The sequence below is a fragment of the Heloderma suspectum genome, chromosome 11 (assembly GCF_057233095.1).
Source record: "Heloderma suspectum isolate Gila_16-S chromosome 11, 16-S_ref, whole genome shotgun sequence".
Taxonomy (NCBI): Eukaryota; Metazoa; Chordata; class Lepidosauria; order Squamata; family Helodermatidae; genus Heloderma; species Heloderma suspectum.
The window spans coordinates 41560254-41582125 of NC_139468.1; the positions used below are offsets into that span (position 1 = coordinate 41560254).

General features: G+C 46.8%; 1 protein-coding gene across 1 annotated transcript in view; it reads right to left on the bottom strand.

Moving 5' to 3' along the window:
• The window catches only part of ITGA11 (integrin subunit alpha 11), a 121457-nt gene that overhangs the window by 5334 nt on the left and 94251 nt on the right, over positions 1-21872 (bottom strand). Inside the window, exons 22-28 of the mRNA XM_084816385.1 lie at positions 12201-12277; positions 10062-10151; positions 9777-9867; positions 9558-9671; positions 3627-3713; positions 2694-2804; positions 1168-1263 (exon numbers count right to left, since the gene is read on the bottom strand). Coding sequence (XP_084672511.1) covers positions 1168-1263; positions 2694-2804; positions 3627-3713; positions 9558-9671; positions 9777-9867; positions 10062-10151; positions 12201-12277 — 666 coding nt within the window. The remainder of the gene's footprint in view (positions 1-1167; positions 1264-2693; positions 2805-3626; positions 3714-9557; positions 9672-9776; positions 9868-10061; positions 10152-12200; positions 12278-21872) is intronic.

The following is a 21872-nucleotide window of genomic DNA, read 5'->3' on the forward strand; positions in this document are numbered from 1 at the left end:
CCTGTGTGTGTGTGTGCAGGGGGAAATGTCTTTCTCGCCTGCCCCCCCACCCGAATCCTTGTCCCAGGACAGTTGACAGTAGATGGCCCTGTGCATGTGGGGCGGGGGGACGGGGGGAGTCTCACTGCTCACGTTGCCCTGGTGTTATAGTAGGGAAGGCAGAAGGAAGAGATCTGGGTGCCACTGACTGGTTTGAGCTGATCTTAGAGAGGGGCCAGGCAGGTTCAAGGGCCTAGGGTAGGAGGGGTGCATGGAGCTTGGATTCAGGAGGTGGGGGCCTATGGCCTTTGTGGAGTCTTTTTGCTGAGCCAGAAGAACTTCTTGCCTGTGGTTCCTGGGGGACACATTTGACCACGACTGGCATGCTGGGCTGAGCTCAAAAACTGTATTGCCCTTGCCATTGTACAATCAGTTTAGATTTGAAGATGGGGTAAAACAATAACAGCCAGTAATAACTGAAAACATGGGGTGTGTTAGGAGCTACTCTTACACACATGCATTGGAGCGGTAAGGTCATTTGTGGGTTTTGGAAAAATACCAAGCAAAGGGCTGACCTCTCACAAAGCACAGTCTGTGCATTCTCACTGGTTCACTTGACGCTTAGTTGCGTCTGGCCAGACGGGCCCAGAATAAGATGCGTGCTGCTGGGACCTGACATGCTGCACGAGTTCCTAAGTGACTGGTTTTCCTGGCTTCAAAATCCTGCTCTCCACCTGATGCTGAGGCCCGGGCAGCAGAATCCCTAGAATCGGCATCTCAGGAGGGAGTGACATGTGCACAAAGGGGCGTAGGCAGGGGGGGTGAGGGACCTATTGGCGAGAGCGGTGCCTTTCTGGAGTGTTTGGATGAAACCGTGGGGCTGCCAAGCCCACTGGCAAGCCGAGTTGCTGTCCAAGTGGGAGGGCGGGTGGGCTGAGGAAGAGTCGGGGGCGTGCGGGACCTGCGGTTTGCATCCGGGTGGGAATGACAGGCCTATCTCTGGCTGTAGGACTCTGGGTGCCGTTGACCCCAATTAACAGCAATTCAGCAGCAAGGATTTCTTCTTCCCCCAAACTCACCAGATAAGACAGGATCAAAACAAACCCTACCACATACCCCATGCCTCTGCAACACAAATCTCAGGTCTTGGGAACAAGTATGACGCACGCCTGTAGTCAAGCTGCCTACCTGCCGGCTTGGATCCTCTTCTCTGAAGACAAAGGCGCTGCGAAACCCTCTCTGCAGGGCGGCGTTAATCACGAATCTCAGCGACTTGAATTTCAGCTGGACAGGACAGGACAGGGAGTCACAGTGGGAACACAGGAGCCAGCATAGCTTAGCCACAATTGGCATATTCTAGTTAATAATAAAATGAAAGGTTCTGCAGACTGCCAACTCCTTTCCAGCTGCTTCATGAAACATGGGGGGGGGGTGACCAGATGCAGATGCATTGTTCATTGAGCTATAATAAATGTGCATGTGCACAACTGTTCTTGAAATGGAAGATTCTCCATGCTGTCCATGGCCAAAGCTCGCTTAAAAATGGCGTAACTTCAAAATATGACAAAGTATAAACTGGCCCTATGGGGGTGCCTTTACCGTGACCATGGAGGAATGCCTGGAAAGCCACCTTTTCTTGAAGGTGGCAGAAGTGGGAGGTGCCAAGAAATGTTCTGCTGGAGGCTGCAGCAGGACACCTCTGGACAGCAGCAGGCCAGAGCAGGTCCTGTGGTGCAGCCCGACTGCCAAGGACGCTTCCAGGTCAGGCTAGCTGCTGGTCTGATCAGTTTTGGAATTCTGCTGCTGCGTTCGTTGGGGAACTGCTTTATACTGAGTCAGACCCTTGATCCATCTAGCCCAACGCTGGCAGCACTGACTGGCAGCGGCTCTCCGGGGTTTCAGGCAGGAATTTTCCCAGCCCCCCCCCCCCCCCGGTGATGCTGGCGATCAAACCTGGGGCCTTCTGTCTGCAGAGCAGGGGCTCCCCCACTCGGCTACAGCGCTCCCAGCGCTCCTTTTCCCTGCAGCACGGCATACAATCACTTACTCCATGCTGCCACTTCCTTGACTCCTGTTCAGTGCTCGAATAAGATGGAGAAAAGAGATGCCTGACCCCTTTACCTTTTGTGACAACCCCCTTCATTACTGTTTTAGAAGAGTACGGGGTGGGGGGAGGATTGATTTGGCTGAAATTGGCTGGGAGTCGGCGGGGGGGGGCCTGTGAATTTCATAAACGATCCCCCATAATTTGAGCCCAGCTCCTGCTGCTGTTGGCTGTTGCTATTTCTAGTGGCAGAAGGATTTCACAGGCCAGTTAGATGCTGCCTTCAGAGCAGACTGTGCTTCAAACCTGCTGGGGGTCACACCTCGAGGGTGCCTTCTAGCACTCATCTCGGTGCCAAGGAGGAGGCAGCTGTTCCTGATTTGCCCCAATTCTCTCGTGGGTTGTATCATTAAGCAATTTATGTTGATGTGGCACTCAGAAGATTGACGGTCTTGTCCCCCAGCTCAGTATGAAGGGAGGTTTCCGTATGGAAAGGGTGGGGAGTTACCAGCAGCTGGATAAGCTGGAGGGGAAAGTGGAAGTCAAGAACCTCTAGTTTGCACTCCCCAGAGCCCGAGGCTAGCTCAGGACACCAGCCGCACAAACGGAGTCATCCCCTGCCTGCGTAAAGCGCTAGTGATGGCTGTGCAGTTGGCTGAGTTGCCCTTACAGCTCTCAGTGACTTCATCCACAGATTTCCATACAAGAGAAAGCTGACTTCCTCATTGGCAGCCAGGTTCACATTGCAGTCTATTGATATCACATCAGAATTGCTGTAGTTCTGAAAAGAAAAGATGAGAGAGAAGTCCATGGGACACAACAGTGCAATGCCAGTTAAGCTCCCCCCACCCCCCCAAAAGCCTCGGAAGTAGAACTCGGGGTCCATTGACACCGCTGGGATTCCACGTGGAACTGCTGCATGGAGTTGGCTCCCCCATGAACTCCTTTGCCGGCTTGTGCTCTTCCCACACCGGAGGTCCAGTGTCATCCATCACAGGCAACAACAGCAGAGCCTTCTTGTTGCTCGGACCACTAAGCTAGCCTGTCCTGAGCCCAAAGATACCTGAGAGCTCAAGGGAGCCCCCACATCACATGACTTGCTCTGGCCTACTGGAGCTTCCTTGCTGGTCTGGCTAATCTCTCTGCAGTTCTCTCCCTTGGCCAGGGATGGGGAGCAGCACACATTCTGAACCTCTGCCTTCTGCAGACTCAAGGCAGAATGCAGGACTGGGCTTCTACCTCCTCCAACTGGGTAAGTGGGGGCTAGCAAGACACTTAAAGACCACTGACCATCTTCCTAACATATGCAGCGATTTCAAGCAGGTGCCGCATGCCCAGATGATCAAGTGAACCGACCTGAAGTCGCTTTGCCATCTGTTCTTGTTCTCTGCTTTTTGCATGTTGTAGCAGGAAAACCATGGGATGGCAATATTTTGTTGTCATATACATTGTATGGAAAGTGTCACTGGGAGCATCTTGCAGTGACACTGCACACTTAAAAAAAATTGCACCAGAACTCAGCCCTGAGTTCAAGTAATGTCCGAAAGCACAGGGCTACAAACTTGACCATGTTTGTATGGTGCAGAAGGTGAGCACTGCATACCAGCTGGGGGTGGCGGCCCAAGTCCTCATCTGAGGGTGTCCTTCGGTAGTCTGTATTATTGCCCCCGATGTTACACATCATATTTTCCTGTAATAAAGAGAAGGACTGGAATAACTCTTCAGGAATGGAGATCCAAAGCAACTAAATAAAGAATTATATAAATATGCCTATCTGGGGATTTGCACCCACTTTCCCTTCCAAAAAAGCAACACTGCCAGGGGTCTTGGAACATTTCTCTGATTGTGCACGGCTTTGTTCCTTCCTCTAAATACAGCTGCTTAGCTTGCTTGTGCAATCAGACTAATTCCTGTCCATCCATGATAAGGTGGCATGCAAAATATGCTCTGTGACATTATGCTCTGAATCCAGCAACTATCCCTCTAGAAGAAAAAATATTTCTTGATCTTACAAGCCATCATTAAATGCTAGTGGGAGGTTTGGTTGTGAAAACTCTTGGATCTCTTCTGCTGGCTCCTAATGTTTTCCACCTTCCCAGCCAGCTGCATATGGAAGAGAAATGGACTCCTGGGGCACATTTTAGAGCCAAAAAGTGTAATAATTGGGTCCATATAAGCAAGAGGAGGACTACTGGCAGAGAATCCTTTGCAGATGGGAGGAAATCAAGAGATGACCCAACACCTGGATAGGAGAGCATCAGAGACTTTCAAATTTGCCCCTTTGGCAAATTTATAAACAGACTTAAAGCTGGACTTGAAATTACCACCTGTTAAGATAATCTTCAAAGCAGTATGTTTTAAGTGCCCTGGATAGTCAGATATCCCTGGCTTGATCCGTCTATCCTGCTTTTCCCCCAAGAAGGACTCGAATTCTATTCATGTATTCATTCTAAAATTTGTAACCCACCTATTTTTAGAATTTTCATAATTATGTCCCCTTATTTTAGACCCGCTGGCAACTGAGGGCCGAACTTTGCATTATGAGGAGTGTGTGGCGGCGTCAGCTGCAACCAGCAGCCTCATGACTTCTCCCTGTCGACATCTAGTAACGGACATGTGCTGTGACATCATCATGCTTAGAATTTTCTTGCTGTATAGAATGCCTGTAAGTTAAGTCAACTGCATTCCAACACTATAAAGCCTGAACATTTTACTCATTCATAAAACGAAGATGGTTGATTAAAGCCTTCTGTAATTTGACATGGTATTGATGCGCTGAGTGCCAGACACTAGCCAAACATCAAGTAGATCTGTTGAGAAATGGCCAAGATACAACAGTTCAAACATTCTTCTTCTTCCTGAATGACTTTCTGCTGTTTATGACTGTTCCCTGCCACCCGTAATGTACCTTCCTTTTTTTGCCCCATTAAGTGCATCCTAAAATTTGAGGGCATTACAGGGGTCTTGCCCATTCTTTTTCTGACCATCCACTGGATCATTGTGAAGCTATTAGCCTTTAACGCCCTCCCTCCTCCACATTGTTTTAAAGGCAAGCCTGGCAGCTCATGCTCTGTGCTTGACTTGTCTCTGCCCTGAGGAATTTTATTATTATTTATTATTATTATTATTATTATTATTAAATTTATTAATCGCCCATCTGGCTGGTCACCCAGCCACTCTGGGCGATGTACAGCCTACAATAAAACAGTTTAAAACAATAAAATTCTACAGTAAAAACATTTTCTAAAATACCCTAACCCACCCAAAATGCCTGCCTGAACAACCATGTTTTTAATGCACGATGGAAGCTCATTAAAGAGGGGGCATGGCAGAGTTCCCTAGGGAACACAGAGTGGGGGCCACCACAGAAAAGGCCCTCTCCCTCGTACCGGTCTAGCTGTCCTGGCTGATGGGACAGAGAGAAGGCCATCCGAGGCTGATCTTGTTAAGCGGCCTGTCTGGTGTTGCTGGAGGCGCTCCTTAAGATAGGCTGGGCCGGAACCATATAGGGTTTTAAAGGTCAAAACCAACACCTTGAATTTGGCCCAGAAAACAACTGGTAACCAGTGCAACTCCTTCAGCACTGGAGTGATGTGATCTTGCCAGCAGCTGCCTGTAATCAGGCGAGCCGCCCTGTTCTGTATCAGCTGCAGCTTCCGAACTGTCTTCAAGGATAACGCCATGTAGAGTGCATTACAGTAGTCTAAACGAGAGGAGACCAGGGCATGTACTACTGATGGGAGCAGATGGTCGGGAAGGAAGGGCTGCAGCCACCATATCAGATGGAGTTGATACAGCGCTGTCCGGCTCACAGCTGACACCTGAGCCTCCATGGACAGCTGGGAGTCCAAAATGACCCCCAGGCTGCGGACCTGGTCTTTCAAGGGTAGCCGTACCCCATTCAACACCAGGTCAAGATCCCCCAGCCTCCTCTTGTCTCCCAACGAAAGTACCTCGGTCTTGTCAGGGTTCAGCTTCAGCCTATTCCTCCCCATCCAGCCACTCACCGTCTCCAGACATTTGGACAGGGATTCTACAGCCAACCTTGGTGAAGATTTGAACGAGAGGTAGAGCTGCATGTTATCTGCATAGTGATGACACCGCACCCCAAACCTCCTGATGATAGCCCCCAGCGGCTTCACGTAGATGTTAAATAGCATCAGGGAGAGGATGGAACCCTGTGGCACCCCACAAGTGAGTGGCTACGGATCCGAAACCACCTCTCCCAGTGCTACCCTCTGGTACCTGCTGGAGAGGAAGGACCGGAACCACCGCAATATGGTGTCTCCAATGCCTAGCCCCTCCAGGCGGTCCAGGAGGATACCATGGTCAATGGTATCAAAAGCCGCTGAGAGGTCGAGGAGAACAAGGAAGGAGCATTCACCCCTATCCAAAGCCCTCCTCATATCATCTACCAAGGTGACCAAGGCCGTTTCTGTCCCATGCCCAAGCCTGAAGCCCGACTGAAAGGGGTCTAGATAATCAGTTTCTTCCAAGTGTGCCTTCAACTGCATTGCCACCACCTGCTCAATCACCTTGCCCCAAAATGGCAGATTTGAGACTGGGCGAAAGTTGTTCAGAACTTGAGGATCCAAGGAGGGCTTCTTTAAGAGCGGTCTTATCACTGCCTCCTTGAGGGCTGATGGCATCACTCCCTCCTCAAGGGAGGCGTTCAGCACCGCCCTGATCCCCTCACCCAGTCTCTCTCTGCAGCCCATAATGAGCCAAGATGGGCAAGGATCAAGTAAGCAGGTGGTCAGCCTTACAGATGAAAGCACCTTGTCCACTTCATCAGGAGGAAGAAGCTGGAACCAATCCCCCAAAACCGGTTTGCCACAGGCCGCCTCTTGCTCACTAACTGTATCCACAGCGTGCAGAGTAACACACCTAATCTGATCAATTTTATCTGCAAAGTGCCTTGCCAAGGCCTCACAGGAGGCCTTAGAATGCTCCAGTGGTTCAGGAGCCACAGGACCGACCAGGCTCTGGACCACTTGGAACAGCCTCCTGGGACAGCACTCTGCAGACATGATAGAGGCAGCATAATATTCCTTTTTTGCTGCCTTCACCGCATGTGATAGGCTGAAGATACAGCTCTAGCCCGTGTCTGATCGTCTTTGGAGCGAGACTTCCGCCACCGGCGCTCTAGCTGTCTCACCTCCTGTTTCAGAGCTCGTAACCGCGGACTGAACCATGGTGCAGTCCGAGCCCTCAGGGGGAGAGGGCGTTTCGGAGCCACCTGATCAAATGCCCCAGTGATTGCGGCATTCCAGCCACCCACCAGGGTCTAAACCGAGTGGCCGTTGGCGTGCCCCAGAGAATCCCCAAGCGCGTTCAGGAATCCATTTGGATCCATAAGACGCCTGGGGTGGACCATTTTAATGGGTCCTCCACCCCTGCGGAGGGGTTGTGGAACCAAGAAGTCCAACGTCACCAGATAGTGATCTGACCATGACAAGGGGGTGGTGGATATACCCCCGACTTCCAGATCACTCCCCGCTTCTCCAGAAACAAACACAAGGTCTAGTGCATGACCAGCTACATGGGTGGGCCCAGTTAGAATATGGTGCCGAAATCTCTTCCCACAACAAAGATGGCTGCAACCAAAAGAAGGTGGCTTTAGCTGCAGTTGCAAGTACAACTAAGCAGACTGGAGATGAGTGGGGCCATCATCTCATGTGGTGGAAGAGCAAGAACCCTATAAAAAAGGAAACGGGGGGGGGAGGGGGAGAAAGAACCTTGTAAGAACTGGGAGGGGGAGAATTCTTTAGAAACTGTTATAGAACTACAGCCCCTCAAATGGTTCATACAATTCAGTGGATTTCCTTTCCAAAACATTACTCATGCACCAAAAGGCATGTAAATTGCAATGCCCGAGCGTCCTTGCCATGTAAGCAGGAAACGAGTTCTACTGATTCACATGTATGTAGGACTCACCTCCCGCTGCCTCTCGCTGGCTCGTGATGAAAGAGACACTTGCCCCATGTCCATCTGCTTGCCAGTCTTGTGTCCCGCTCTGCATCAATCTCCCTGGCCATTAGTAATGACGCAGCTTGCCATTGCTAATGGAAGTCTTTCTAACTCAAATGAAGGCATAGTGGCCAGTGTGTGCCTAGGGCGCTGCTGCCCTCAGGGCTTCACCATGCCAGGATTTTTATCCTGCAATGTATCGGGGCTTCTGCTTCTGGATTCTTTGTGGGATTTAAATTGGTTCTTTACACAGCCAGTTCTTCTTTTACTGCAGAACGCTACCTGCCATTTACACTGGTGGGAGGAGCCTGGCGGGATGTCATCAGATGTCAGCAGTGTTCCAACGCCCTCTGTCCACCCCCTCTGGGGTAGCCCCTCCCCCCTCTCGGCATGAGCTTTTCCACTGCAACTCCCTTGCCTCCCCTTTTCACTTCTGCTGCCTCTGATCCCTTCCTCAGCAACTTCTATATACAATCCACAGTACATTCACAACTTCAGAAGTCTGCTCTCCCCACCCCCATGTGCGCAAGTCAATCTCCGCTATGCTGTACTAGTGAAAAGTTCCCGCCTTCAACATGCCCAAGTCAGCATTGTAAAAGCACACAGTCACACTTTTCTTGTTTGAATATACACTGGGAGAGGAGATTGAGTGGAGATGGGTTGCAACATTGCAGGAATTCAGAGCAGCAGTGGTCTCTGCTGTGCTGTACTAGTGAGACGCTGGTATGCTGCACTTCCAAAGTTCCCAGTGTTGTTCCCAGGAGCAGAATGGCAAAGGGGCTGGAGATCAAGGCAGGCGCAGGAGGGTGACACTCCCATCGGATTGTCAACGCTAGGTGACGTCCACACTGCACTGCCCAACACCTGCCTACACGAAGTGTGTCGTAGCATGATGTCAGCAATACACGGGCAGTGATGGTGGATCTGTTGTGTGGCTGAAAATAATACCAGATTTTACAGATACAGAAATATCATGGGGAAAACAGGGAAGGTGTGGGTCAGCTGCTGCAGGACAACAATATTGTGTATTGCATGTGGGAAATACCGTGAATAAAGAACGACAACCACACACACACAAAAAAAAACGTGTGAAGGAGCCCATAGGGTCCTAACCTGCAGCATTCCTCCAATCTGCCAAGGAAGAGGATTGTGTCTGAGAGACCAAGGGAAAGTCTGAGTGCATGGGGGTTATGTTGTAAGCAAGCACAATATGCAGACTGCAGAAGGTGTTTACTGCTTACATGGCACAGAAATTAAGCCCAGATTTCCATCCCTTTTGGCACATGAGTAAAGTTGTAAGCACCTTAACTCTTCTCTTAAATAAAAGGATTTTGATCCCGGAATTGGCAGTTGCTTGTAAGGGCCAGGAAAAGTCTGAGTGTAGTGCTGGCAGTTACTTTGACTACACAATCACACTTGAGAGGAAAGGTTCCCCACCTTGTGATTTGTTTCACTCACTCTTCAGTGGCTAGGCTTTTTTTCTGCGGGCATCCTGATTTATAATGCACATTTTTAAGGTTGCTTTGAGTTTTTAGAATAATGTACTTAAAACAAAAAAAGCTACCTCATGCACATTGAAATTTGTGAGTTGCAGAAGGCGATTCCCTCCTCGTGTGGCCAATGGGACAGTGATTTTGATAGCCACCCCATCAACAGGAAAGAGGCCCAGATTCTGTAGCTGAAAGAGTTACCAAACAAAACAAAACAAAACACCATCACTACCATTCTGAAAGGGGGCATCCTTCCCCACTCCAAATTCTTTAGAACCAAGAGCTCCATGTACCTTAAAGGTGCAATTGAAAGGAGGGCCAATGCTGTCATATCTCTCCAGGGAATTGTTTGATTTGACCTCATAGTAGTCCTGGCTGGAACTCCTGCATAACAGCAAGAAGGAGAAACTAGCTTTGGAGGAGACTGACCCAACACCAGAGATGCTTCTAAGGAACCAGGTTTTTGGCTACTGATTGCATGTAGTATTTAAACAACATTTACACAAGCACACAGTGAAAATGTCAGTATAACAAATCAAATTGCTATGAAAACCTCTCTCCACACCCATCCAAAATACCTGGTAAAAAGGAGGTCAGTCTCGTATTTCAGTGGGAACTTTAGGAGAGCAGAATTGTCCTCTTTTGTGCTTTCCTGTTCCTCGCTGTCACTAGAACACAGTAGAACACAGAAGCCCATTTAAGGGACTTGACATGATGCAGATTAACACAGTGACAATGAGCTAATATTGAAGTGAAGAAAAAATTATTGCTGAGCCTCAACAGGGTGTTAGAAGAACTGTGGGCCCTGGCTGTTTACAAGGCCCCACTGGATCAGATTATGAGCTGTTAGCAGTTGTAAACACACAGAGTGCTCAGTTTTTCCTTTGTGGAATTAATGCCTGCGTTGGCACTGATCTCCTTCCCAAGGGTAGCAATTTCTCTCAGCTATACCCCTGGCAACTTTGGCAGAAGACAGAACTTTCCCCTTGCTGTTTGCCAATGATGTTGGCTTGGTGGGATATATAGACCTATAAAAGGGGATTTCTGGTTGACAGTGCACGATTCATGAACTGTGCGAAGAGTTAATCTACTCTGAGTTGAAGCAAAGAGAAAACTGGATTGTTTTACAACTGCTGATACTACCAATGTTGATACAGCTCTTTAAGTATCAGCATTCTCTAAGCTCATATATGCCCTGTTTGGAGAACCTTCCCTTAGATGTCAAGCACTGCCTTTGTGAATGCAGTTTAGCACTCCTATCTTAGGCACACCTACTTGAAATAAATCATTTTCTCCCCGCTGCCACCCCTAGTTTAGCAAAAATACACAAAACAAGAGGTGAAAGCACAGTTATTATAATAAAAAATTGTAATAAGAAAGAAATTGTATCAAATTCATAAATTGATCAGCTACTTTATTTGTTGTACCAAAAAGATAATTGATAACTGCTCTCCACGTTAGGCAAATTGCTTATATTTGTTAACAGGTTTTTTTGATAAGTGGTCAGTTTGACTAGTTTGAATAAGTCCCATGTTTTGTTTAACTTTTAGCTTTTATTGGCTTTTGATGCTGCCCTCCAAATTGTGATGTATTATTCTGGCTGCTGTTAACACATCTAAAAGGGGATTATGCACATTTATTGGTTGAATATTATTAATGTCGCTCAATAAGCACAACCATGAGCTGGAGGTCGGCTGTGCCAGTTGGAAAACCTCACCATGGTGTTGATTACCCTTTTCCAACATTTTACTGCTCTCTCACAGTTGCAGTGAGAACACCTGCAGAAGGCCTCTTTTAACTGAGTGACAATGCCAACATTTACGTTCAGGGGTTTTGTAGATTTGATGAATTTTTTAGGGACCCAAGTCCCTTCATTTTCATAGCAATTTCTTTCCAGACAATGGATTTGGGACTGGGTACAATTCGCGGACAGAGGTTTGTAAAGGGAGAGGTTTTTAATTCTCCAGAGGGGTTGGCAGAAAGCTGGCAGCTGGGTTTCCACCATATCATAGATGTTGACTGGAGGGAGTTGTAATTTACACATGCATCTTGATAGATTTTCTACCAGCCAGAGTTAGTTTCATTTTCAGAATGCCCAGGAGCGCACTGCCTAGCAACAAAAAACCACATATGGCCCCACTATTATGAGAAAGGGAGAAAAAATGTTTCAAAACTTTTAAAACTTAGGGTTTATGGTATCAACTTCTTTCCACTGTGAAACCTCCGGCTGAACCTCTCTTTCTGCACTGCCCAAAGTAGCCCCTCTAATAATCCAGCAGAATCCTCTTAGCAATTATTTCTATGCAGCCAGACAGGACTGCTGAGGTCTATTTGTCTGGGCTCTCCCCAGCTGTGCCCCCGCCCCTAAAATCCTAAATCCTAAAAATCCTAAAAAATGTTAGGATTTTAGCATATGCAATTTCTCAATTACTCTGCATTTCCTTCTTTTTAATACACCACGTAATATTTCTTTTTAATACCCCTGAGTTTTTGGAATACATGCTCGGACTACATGCCCAGATAATTGTATAGGTTTTGGTGACCTCGATGAACTGCTGACTCAAGGGAAGCCTTAGGGAAGCACACAGCCTGGGGTAGCATTGCTCCTGTGGGTGGGGGAATAAACAGAGCTGAGAGATCTAGTCAGGGAAAAAAGAGGAAAGAAAGAAGATGAATGGATGAAAAGAGGAAGGAGAGAAAACAATGTTATTGCCAACCTGTTGGCAGTCAAAAAGATCTCCAGGTTTTGCAGGAAAATAGACTTTCTGAATGCAAAATCCAAGCGAAAGGCCACCTGCAGAGATTAAAGAGAAATGGGAGCATTTCAAAAGATGCAGCCCACCATGTTTCCCACAACCACCTGGAGCAAAGAATAGATTGCCTGGACAGAACTTCACTTCTGCCCCAGAACCTTCCCTGTTCACCTTATCCCAGGCAGCCTCCCAAAGTCCCAGCCTCGTTGCCATATGCTGCAATGGAGCCCTTTCTTTGGGCCAGAGGTTATAGCTGCCCACTTCTGTCCTACTTGTCTGGCAAACAATTTTGCTACAAAGAAGAAAGTGCACACAATTTTGTCCAAGGGCTGATGTGCACTAGAGATGTATATCACTTTCACAACACATTGCCATGGCTTCTCTCAAATAATCCTGGGAATTGTAGTTTGGTGAGGATGCGGAGAAAGACTTCCTGGTTAGACATCTCTAGCCATCAAGCCACAATTCCCAGGGTTCTTGGCAAGAGGAAATGGCTACTCCCAGATGAGGCCTTTATTCTGCATTTACCGGGCTTGTTCACTCCATATAACACTGGCATCTATTTGCAATCCTCCTGTGTTTTCCCAGTGCTGCAGCTATCTTTTTTCCCTCACTGCAAAAAGTCTGACTTTTTGTAGAAGTTTGGAACAATAACACAATCATCACATGTGTAGATGTCTTCAGCACCACTCTTCCATTTTTTAAAAGAGATGTTCTTTTGATGTCAGCTGGTGAACCTATCATAGCTCAGCACACATTTTGCATAACTTTTGCGGTAAGCGCCTTTTATCACTTAAAAAATAAAACGTACAAGTACTACTAATAGTATGCTTTTCCAACTATATATTATTTAAAAAGCAAAATACCAGGAAGGTATTTCTGGTAAATACCTGGTTAAGGAAGCCAGATTCCAGCTGAACATCAGGAAAAACTTCCTGACTGTCAGAGCAATATGACAATGGAACCAATTGCCTGGGGAGATGGTGGGCTCTCCCACGCTGGAGGCATTCAAGAGGAGGCTGGACAGCCATCTGTCAGGGATGCTCTGACTTGGACTCCTGCATTGAGCAGGGGGTTGGACTCGATGGCCTTGTAGGCCCCTTCCAAACCTACTGTTCTATGATTCTATGATACCACTGAAGTTAAAGAGTGTCATAGCACCATGACCTATATATAAACGTTGGGAGAAAAACAACTTTCCATTCACTGCCATTTCAGCAAGGTGGTCAATGGTAATGATCAGAAAGGTCTTTTAATTAAAACAATTAATTAAATTAATTAACTATTGCATTATAATAATATAACGCTATATCCCTTTAATGCTTTTTTTTAACCATTTAAAAAACCTTTCCATTCACCTCCATTAATCCCCTTGCTAAAATGGTAGTGACTGGAAATGGGGGTTTTTCATAGAAAATTATAGCATTAGCACTCTTCCACATAAGTCGTATTTCGGCACCACTTAAAAGATCAATTAAAAAAACAAACAGCACTTACTTCCAAAGGCATAGTGAATGTGTGCTGAACTGATAGGTTCATAGCTCATAAAAAAGATGGAAGTGTAGCACTAAAGGTGCTGGTGTGGACAGAAAATTGTGGGATGAAAGTCCGATACAATTCTGCTTGTAGGTTTTAGCGCAAGGGCAATAATGTTTCAGTGCTAGGAGCTGTCCACCTGGAAGCACACCATGTCTGGTTTTCTACATGCATGGGTGGTTAGTAAGCCATGGCAGCTTGTCATGATGTATGAACCCAGTGAGGGTGGTGGCTGGGATGGTTCACATGGCACAGAAACCTGCGCCCAGGAAAGGTAATTAGAGAAATGAGCCAGCATGTGACCGACGCGCATGGGGGTGGTTAACAAGCCACCATGGCTTATTAACCACCCTCATGTTGTGCAGACCAGGCCACTGGCTCTTAAAACAATTTGAGCTACTTCAGACTGGGCTAACTTAAAAAACCCCAGTGTTGTTTCAATTGGCATGTGGTAAGTCATTGGCCAGGTTCTCACGACTGCGGGGGTCAAAGACGCCATTGTGGCTCCTCCCCCCACCCCTGGGCTTGCTGCACGTATACCCGCTGTTTGCATAATCACCTGCGCTGCAGCACGGGTTGGTGCGTCGGTACGAACCTGGTGCGTGATGCGACAGCTTCGTACCCACCCTGCAACGCCTACTGCATGTTGTGAGTTGAAGGGTGAGTACAAAGCCACCCTCACTGCGCCGCGTTCAGACTGGCCTGCGAGCTCATATTACGCCAGTACTTTTCCAGCTGCACTGGCTGCCAGTCCATTTCCAGGCCCGATTCAAAGTGCTGGTGTTAACATTCAAAGCCCTTAATGGCTTGGGGCCAGATTACCTGAAGGATCGCCTCCTCCCATATGTGCCTGCCCGGACCTTAAGATCATCGTCAGCGGCCCTCCTCCGTGAGCCCCTGCCAAAGGAAGTGAGGCGGGTGGCTACTAGGAGGAGGGCTTTTTCTGCTGTGGCACCCCGGCTCTGGAATGAGCTCCCTAGTGAGGTTCGCCTGGCACCTACATTGTATTCTTTTTGGTGCCAGGTGAAGACCTTTTTATTTTCCCAGGCATTTTAGCATTTTAGCTTTCTACATTTTTAGCTTTGCTGTTTTAAATCTGTATTTTAAACTCCTGCACTGCTGCTAGGTTTTATTGTGGTTGCATTGTTATATTGTGGTTTTAATGTTCTATATATTTTAAATTGTTTTATTGTGTGCTGTTTGGTTTTAATTTTTGTGAACTGCCCAGAGAGCTTCGGCTATTGGGTGGTATAGAAATGAATGAATGAATAAATAAATAAATAAACAAACACACCAAACTGTGCTGCAGCCTGGGTAACTGAGTAAACAGCAGGCATGCATGCGGCGTGCGCAGGGCGGGGGGAGGAGCCACAAGGGCTTCTTTCACCCCCACAATCGTGCAAACCCAGTCATTGCGAGATACCTCTGCTACATGTCCAGTGAACACCAACAAGCAGTTGTGTGTAATACTGCACAACCACTCATCAGAAACAGAGACAGGCTTGTGATGGATGTACTGCACCATTTCAAGCTTCCATCACCCCAACTTGAAATAAACTCCCAACCAAAGGTTCTGTCCATCACCCCCAAAAGATGATGTGGACGATGCCCTTTTAAAAAATATGTTTGACTGCAACAGAGATTGGAGAAGATGCTTATCATATCGGATCAGTTGTTTGGTGTTGGCCAATTACTTACCCAGGAAATGTCATCTGTTGAAAAGGGGTAGGGTGCAGAGGCCGCAAAACAGTATGTTCTAACCACAATGCATTGTGATGCTCTACAGACAGGAGGATTTTTTAAAGTGCCCCAGGCTTGTGCACAGCTGATTATAATATTAAAATTCTCCTTGGGCTCTCAGGGCTGAATTTTCCGTTTTCAGCGTCTCTTTTTTTTGGCAAAGCAGTAAGTATTCAATGCCATACAGACACATTATGATAGTATTTTACAGCCCCCAAACACACAGGGTTGCTTTATTGCAGGGACTAAATCCTAGCACGTTGATGAGATCAAATCCATCACTGTCAATTGCTTGCCAAGCAAAGTTCAATCTAATATTCTGTTTTGAATCTGGGAAGCCTCCCCCTGCCTTCTACTTCTTTTGAACAAAGTCTGCTTGTATATCTTCCAATACTCTCCCCTCCAGCCTATCTTACATGGATGATAATATATTTCCCAGGTATATCATATAAGACAGTTTGGTGAAATGTTTTCTGTTTAAAGATTCAAGTAAGTGAAATGGGAAGGATGGGAAGGTCCAGCTGCCAAATGTGGTTCCAAGTCTTGAACATCTTAGTGTTCACTGAAGAATGCTGACTGAGGTCACTGTGAAAATAAAATTTCTCCAGCCCAGAATTGCCTACTCCAGTTTCCCCCACTCTGGTGCCCTTCAGATGTTTTGGATTACAACACCCATCACTCCTGATCATTGGCCATGCTGGCTGGGACTGATGGGAGTTGTGGTCACCAGGGTGGAGGAGGCTGGTTGTGATGAAATAGTATTTTGTTTTTGTTGTTTAATTGCATATTTCGGTGTTTGTTTGCTTGATTGACATGTTCTAACATATATTTTCTCCTATAGGCTATGGCAAGTAGGGGGGAGGGGAGTTAGAGTGTTCAGATTTGAAGGTTGTCTCCTGATTGGCTGTGGCTTTTTCAGTTGGGGGAGCGAGGGGATAAGAGGCGCTTGGTCTTCTTTCGAGGGGGAGACGGGACTGGCTTTCTGAGGGGAGATCGGGGCTCCGGCTTGGGGGGCAGTCAGATTCCCCTGGGAGGTGGAGGGAGGTATATTTATGGTTCGGATGGCTTATTATTAGGAAGGGTAGAGTAGGTAAGGAATTAACACAAACCTGAAACAAGAATTTTTACCACATAAAACTCAGACTGCATTGAAACGTCTCACACCATGTAAATAAAGCTTCAGTTTTACTGTGTGCTTCCAAACCACGCCATTCTCGGTCTCATTTGTTACCAGTAAAAGGGTTAGATGAAGCTAGGAAAGAGGTAAGCCATGGTCTATGAATCTACACCCACACTGAAATGGAAGGTTCTCTCCTCACGAGGAGGAGGGTGGTGGCAACATCCTAATAAAGTGGTTGCTTAGATTATAGATGATGCGTTCCTTCCACACACACACTCCAAGGTATCACCTCAAGGGAGAGGGTGAGAGATTATAGAGGTACTGAAATTCTGGTGCTAGAACCAGTAGTTGGTGTTGTGTTTATGAGGAGTGGGGATTTATAATAGTCACAGGTGGGGGAAGGGTGAAACGTCACACTGGTCTACTCTGACTGGGAGCAAGACTCCATCAATGACTCTGTGACAGGAGTGGGCAACTGTGGGAGGTCCGGGGTCCAGTTTTGCCTCCCCCAATCCTCCCTTTGGTTACAGAAAGTAAACAATTAAAAAAAAAAGTTTTGAAATGGTGTCCATAGTGGTTATGGAGCACCAAATGAGTTAAAATTAGCTTGCAAACAAGCTAATTTTGACCCTCTTGGTGCTCCATAGTTGCTACGAACAGCACTCCCCTCCCCATATTATTTTAACTGAACTTGGAGGGCAGACGGGGCTGCATGTGGCCCATGGGCCACATGTTGCCAACACCTGCTCTACAAGCACGAGGTCACTAATAGCTATTAGCCGTGATGGTTATATGATAACTGCCTCTGAGATCAGAAGCAGCATGCCTCTGAATACCAGTTGTGCTGGAGAAAAATAGCTAGAGAGGGTTACTAACCTCATGTCCTGCTTGCAGGCTTCCCAGAAGCATCTGGTTGGCCACTGTAGGAAACAGGATGTTGAACTAGGTGGACCTTTGGCCTTATCCAGGGGGGCTCTTCTTATGTTCTTAGGGGGTTAAGCAGAGAGGTTCAGCCCTCCTACTGAGATGGTTTCACTGGAGATGGCAGATAAGAGCCTTCTTCATGTAAAGCATGGGCTCCACAGGCCCTCCCTAGACCATTTGGGCCTGCAGGATGTGGACCTGGGTTTGTGTACAGAAGAGGATGATAATCAGGGATGCTCTGAAAGGAGGGTGAAGGCCAGTGTTGGCACTAGGAGAGTCACAGATGTTAGAAGACACCTCTTTGGCTCTATGTTGGACTGCATATTAGGGGTGGATGTGTCAGAGCTGAGCTCAGATATCAGCTCAGCTGTGCAACAAAAGCAAAAGAGTCAGCAAAGAATGTGGCACTTTAAAGACTAGCACACTTATTGTGGCATTAGCTTTCATGGGCCAGAGCCGACTTCATCAGATGCATGGCACGGTAAACCCAGAGTGTGGGCATATCTATCCTGAACAGAGAGAGGAGGAGAGCGAAGAAGAAAAAAGAACCCTCCCCCCAGCAAAACTGAGAAAAATGAGACTGAAATGTGCCAACTTAACCTTGAGTCCCAAAGGGTGGCCCTGGAACAATGCTTTCTAAAGGCTAGGACTTTGGGGAGTCTGCAGGGGAAGAGAGTTTGCCCACAGAAGGGGGGGGGGTCTCCTATAGCTGGTACAGCTGGAAGAGCACTTGGAGCTAAGCACCAGAGGACCTCCCCAGAGGACCTCCCCTGAAGTGCAGCACTGTCTGAGTTTCCCCAACAGCTCATTCTATCAATCTTTGGACTGGCAAGGGGATAGAAGACCTTGACTGCTTAGCCTTAAGGGACCAGAAGCCCTGGAATAATAAGCAGCTGATCCCCAGAATGTGAACTGTCTGCCCTGAACAGGTTCTTATTTTTCAGCTTCAGTTCCTCACAAGCATACTTATCTTACAGGGTTGTTATGAGATGGAATAAAGTATCTGCATACCAGAGAATGACAAGGAACAATAAAATCTACTTTTCATTACACCATCATAGGGACAGGTTACAACATTCTGTACTGCAGTCACATCTTGTCTGGGTTTTTTGGAATGCCAGTATCTTCAACTGAAATGAACTAGCTTTGGCATAAACAAGCCATAAAAGGTAAGGGGGGATTTATCTGACACGACTACCAGCAACCACTGAAGTCTCGCATCTCTGCAAAATTCCTCGCCATGACAAAGTTAACAGGATGGTCTGACAGCTCCAAGGATCTAATATGGGTTTAGAAATGTCCTTGCTGAAAATAAGACAGAATGAGTCCAATTGCCTTCCCATCCCCACAACCCGATTGCCTCAAAACAGGAATAAGGTGACTCAGGAAGCAACAGGAAGCAATCACCCAAGTCAAGCTGCTCTAGCAGATTGGAATGGAAGTTTTGGGGCTCAGTCATCCTGGATTTAATTTATCCACCCAAAGGCTCTTAGGTTTGGGGGCCATCTTACTGCAGTTGAAACCTCTTTGTTGTTGTTCAGTCGTTCAGTCGTGTCCGACTCTTCGTGACCCCAAGGACCATAGCATGCCAGGCCTTCCTGTCCTGCGCTCTCTCCCGGAGTGTGCTCAAGTTCATATTCATTGCATCGGTGATGCTATCTAGCCATCTCATCCTCTGCCGTCCCCTTCTCCTTTTGCCTTCAGTCTTTCCCAGCATCAGGGTCTTTTCCAGGGAGTTTGCTCTTCGCATTAGGTGGCCAAAATATTGGAGCTTCAGCTTCAGGATCTGTCCTTCCAATGAGCACTCAGGGTTTATTTCCTCTAGGATTGACTGATTTGACCTCCTTGCAGTCCAGGGGACTCGTAAGAGTCTTCTCCAGCACCACAGTTCGAAAGCATCAATTCTTCGGCGCTCAGCCTTCCTTATAGTCCAGCTCTCACAGCCATACATTACTACTGGGAAAACTATAGCTTTGATTAGACGGACCTTTGTCGGCAAGGTGATGTCTATGCTTCTGACTATGCTGTCTAGGTTTGCCATAGCTTTCCTCCCACGGAGCAAGCATCTTTTAATTTCATGGCTACAGTCACCGTCTGCGGTGATCTTGGAGCCCAAGAAAGTAAAATCTGTCACTGCTTCCATTTCTTCCCCTTCTATATGCCAGGAAGTGATGGGGCCAGATGCCATGATCTTCGTTTTTTTAATGTTGAGTTTCAAACCAGCTTTTGCACTCTCCTCTTTCACCCTCAACAAGAGGCTCTTGAGATCCTCTTCGCTTTCTGCCATTAGGGTGGTATCGTCTGCATATCGGAGGTTGTTGATAATTCTCCCAGCAATCTTAATTCTGACCTCTGATTCATCCAACCCAGCGTTTCTCATGATGTACTCTGCATATAAGTTAAATAAGCAGGGTGACAATATGCAGCCTTGTCGTACTCCTTTCCCAATTTTGAACCACTCGGTTGTTCCATGTCTGGTTCTTACTGTTGCTTCTTGACCCTGGTACAGGTTTCTCAAGAGACAGGTAAGGTGGTCTGGTACACCCATCACTTTAAGAATTTGCCACATTTTGTTGTGATCCACACAGTCAAAGGCTTTAGCGTAGTCAATGAAGCAGAAATAGACGTTTTTCTGGAATTCTCTTGCTTTCTCCATGATCCAGCGAATGTTGGCGATTTGATCTCTAGTTCCTCTGCCTCTTCGAAACCCAGCTTGTACTTCCGGTAGTTCTCGGTTCGCATACTGCTGAAGCCTAGCTTGTAGGATTTTGAGCATCACCTTGCTGGCATGTGAAATGAGCGCAATTGTGCGGTAGTTTGAACACTCTTTGGTGTTGCCCTTCTTTGGAATTGGAATGTAAACTGACCTTTTCCAGTCTTGCGGCCATTGTTGAGTTTTCCAAATTTATTGGCATATTGAATGCAGCACTTTAACAGCATCATCTTTTAGGATTTTAAATAGCTCGGCTGGAATACTGTCATCTCCGCTAGCTTTGTTGTTACTAATGCTTCCTAAGGCCCACTTGACTTCACTCTCGAGGATGTCCTGCTCAAGTTCAGTGACCACTATCATGGCTATCAGGGACATTCAGATCTTTCCTGTATAGTTCTTCTGTGTCTTCTTGCCACCTCTTCTTAATCTCATCTGCTTCTGTGAGGTCCCTGCCTTCTTTGTCCTTTATCATGCCCGTCTTTGCACTAAACGTTCCCTTGAGATCTCCAATTTTCTTGAAGAGATCTCTAGTCTTTCCCATTCTGTTGTTTTCCTCGATTTCTTTGCACTGTTCATTTAAGAAGGCCTTCTTGTCTCTCCTTGCTATTCTCTGGAACTCTGCATTCAGTTGGATATATCTTCCCCTTTCTCCCTTGCTTTTCACTTCCCTTCTTTCGTCAGCTACTTCTAAAGCCTCATCAGACAGCCACTTGGCTTTCTTGCATTTCTTTTTCTTTGGGATGGATTTCGTTGCTGCCTCCTGAACAATGTTACGGACCTCCGTCCATAGTTCCTCAGGCACTCTGTCTATCAGGTCTAATCCCTGAAATCTATTCCTCACCTCCACTGTATATTCATCAGGGATATGATTGAGGTCATACCGGAATGGTTTAGTGGTTTTCCCTACGTTCTTCAATTTAAGCTGAAATTTTGCAATAAGAAGCTCATGATCTGAGCCACAGTCAGCTCCAGGTCTTGTTTTTACTGACTGTATGGAGCTTCTCCATCTTTGGCTGCAAAGGACATAATCAATCTGATTTCGATATTGACCATCTGGTGATGTCCATGTGTAGAGTCGCCTCTTGTGCTGTTGGAAAAGAGTGTTTGCTATGATCAGCGTGTTCTCTTGGCAAAACTCTATTAGCTTTTGTCTTGCTTCATTTTGTACACGAAGGCCATGCTTGCCTGTTATCCCGGTGATTTCTTGACTTCCAACTTTAGCATTCCAATCCCCTATGATGAAGAGGACATCATTTTTTGGTGTTACTTCTAGAAGGTGTTGTAGGTCTTCATAGAACCGATCAACCTCAGCTTCTTCGGCATCAGTGGTTGGGGCATAGACTTGAATTACTGTGATGTTGAATGGTTTGCCTTGGATTCGTACTGAGATCATTCTATCGTTTTTGAGATTGTACCCCAGTACTGCTTTTCCCACCTTTTTGTTGACTATGAGTGCTACTCCATTTCTTCTAAGGGATTCTTGCCCACAGTAGTAGATATGATGGTCACCTGAATTAAATTCGCCCATGCCTGTCCATTTTAGTTCGCTGATTCCCAAGATGTCAATGTTCAATGTTGCCATCTCATGTTTGACCAACTCTAG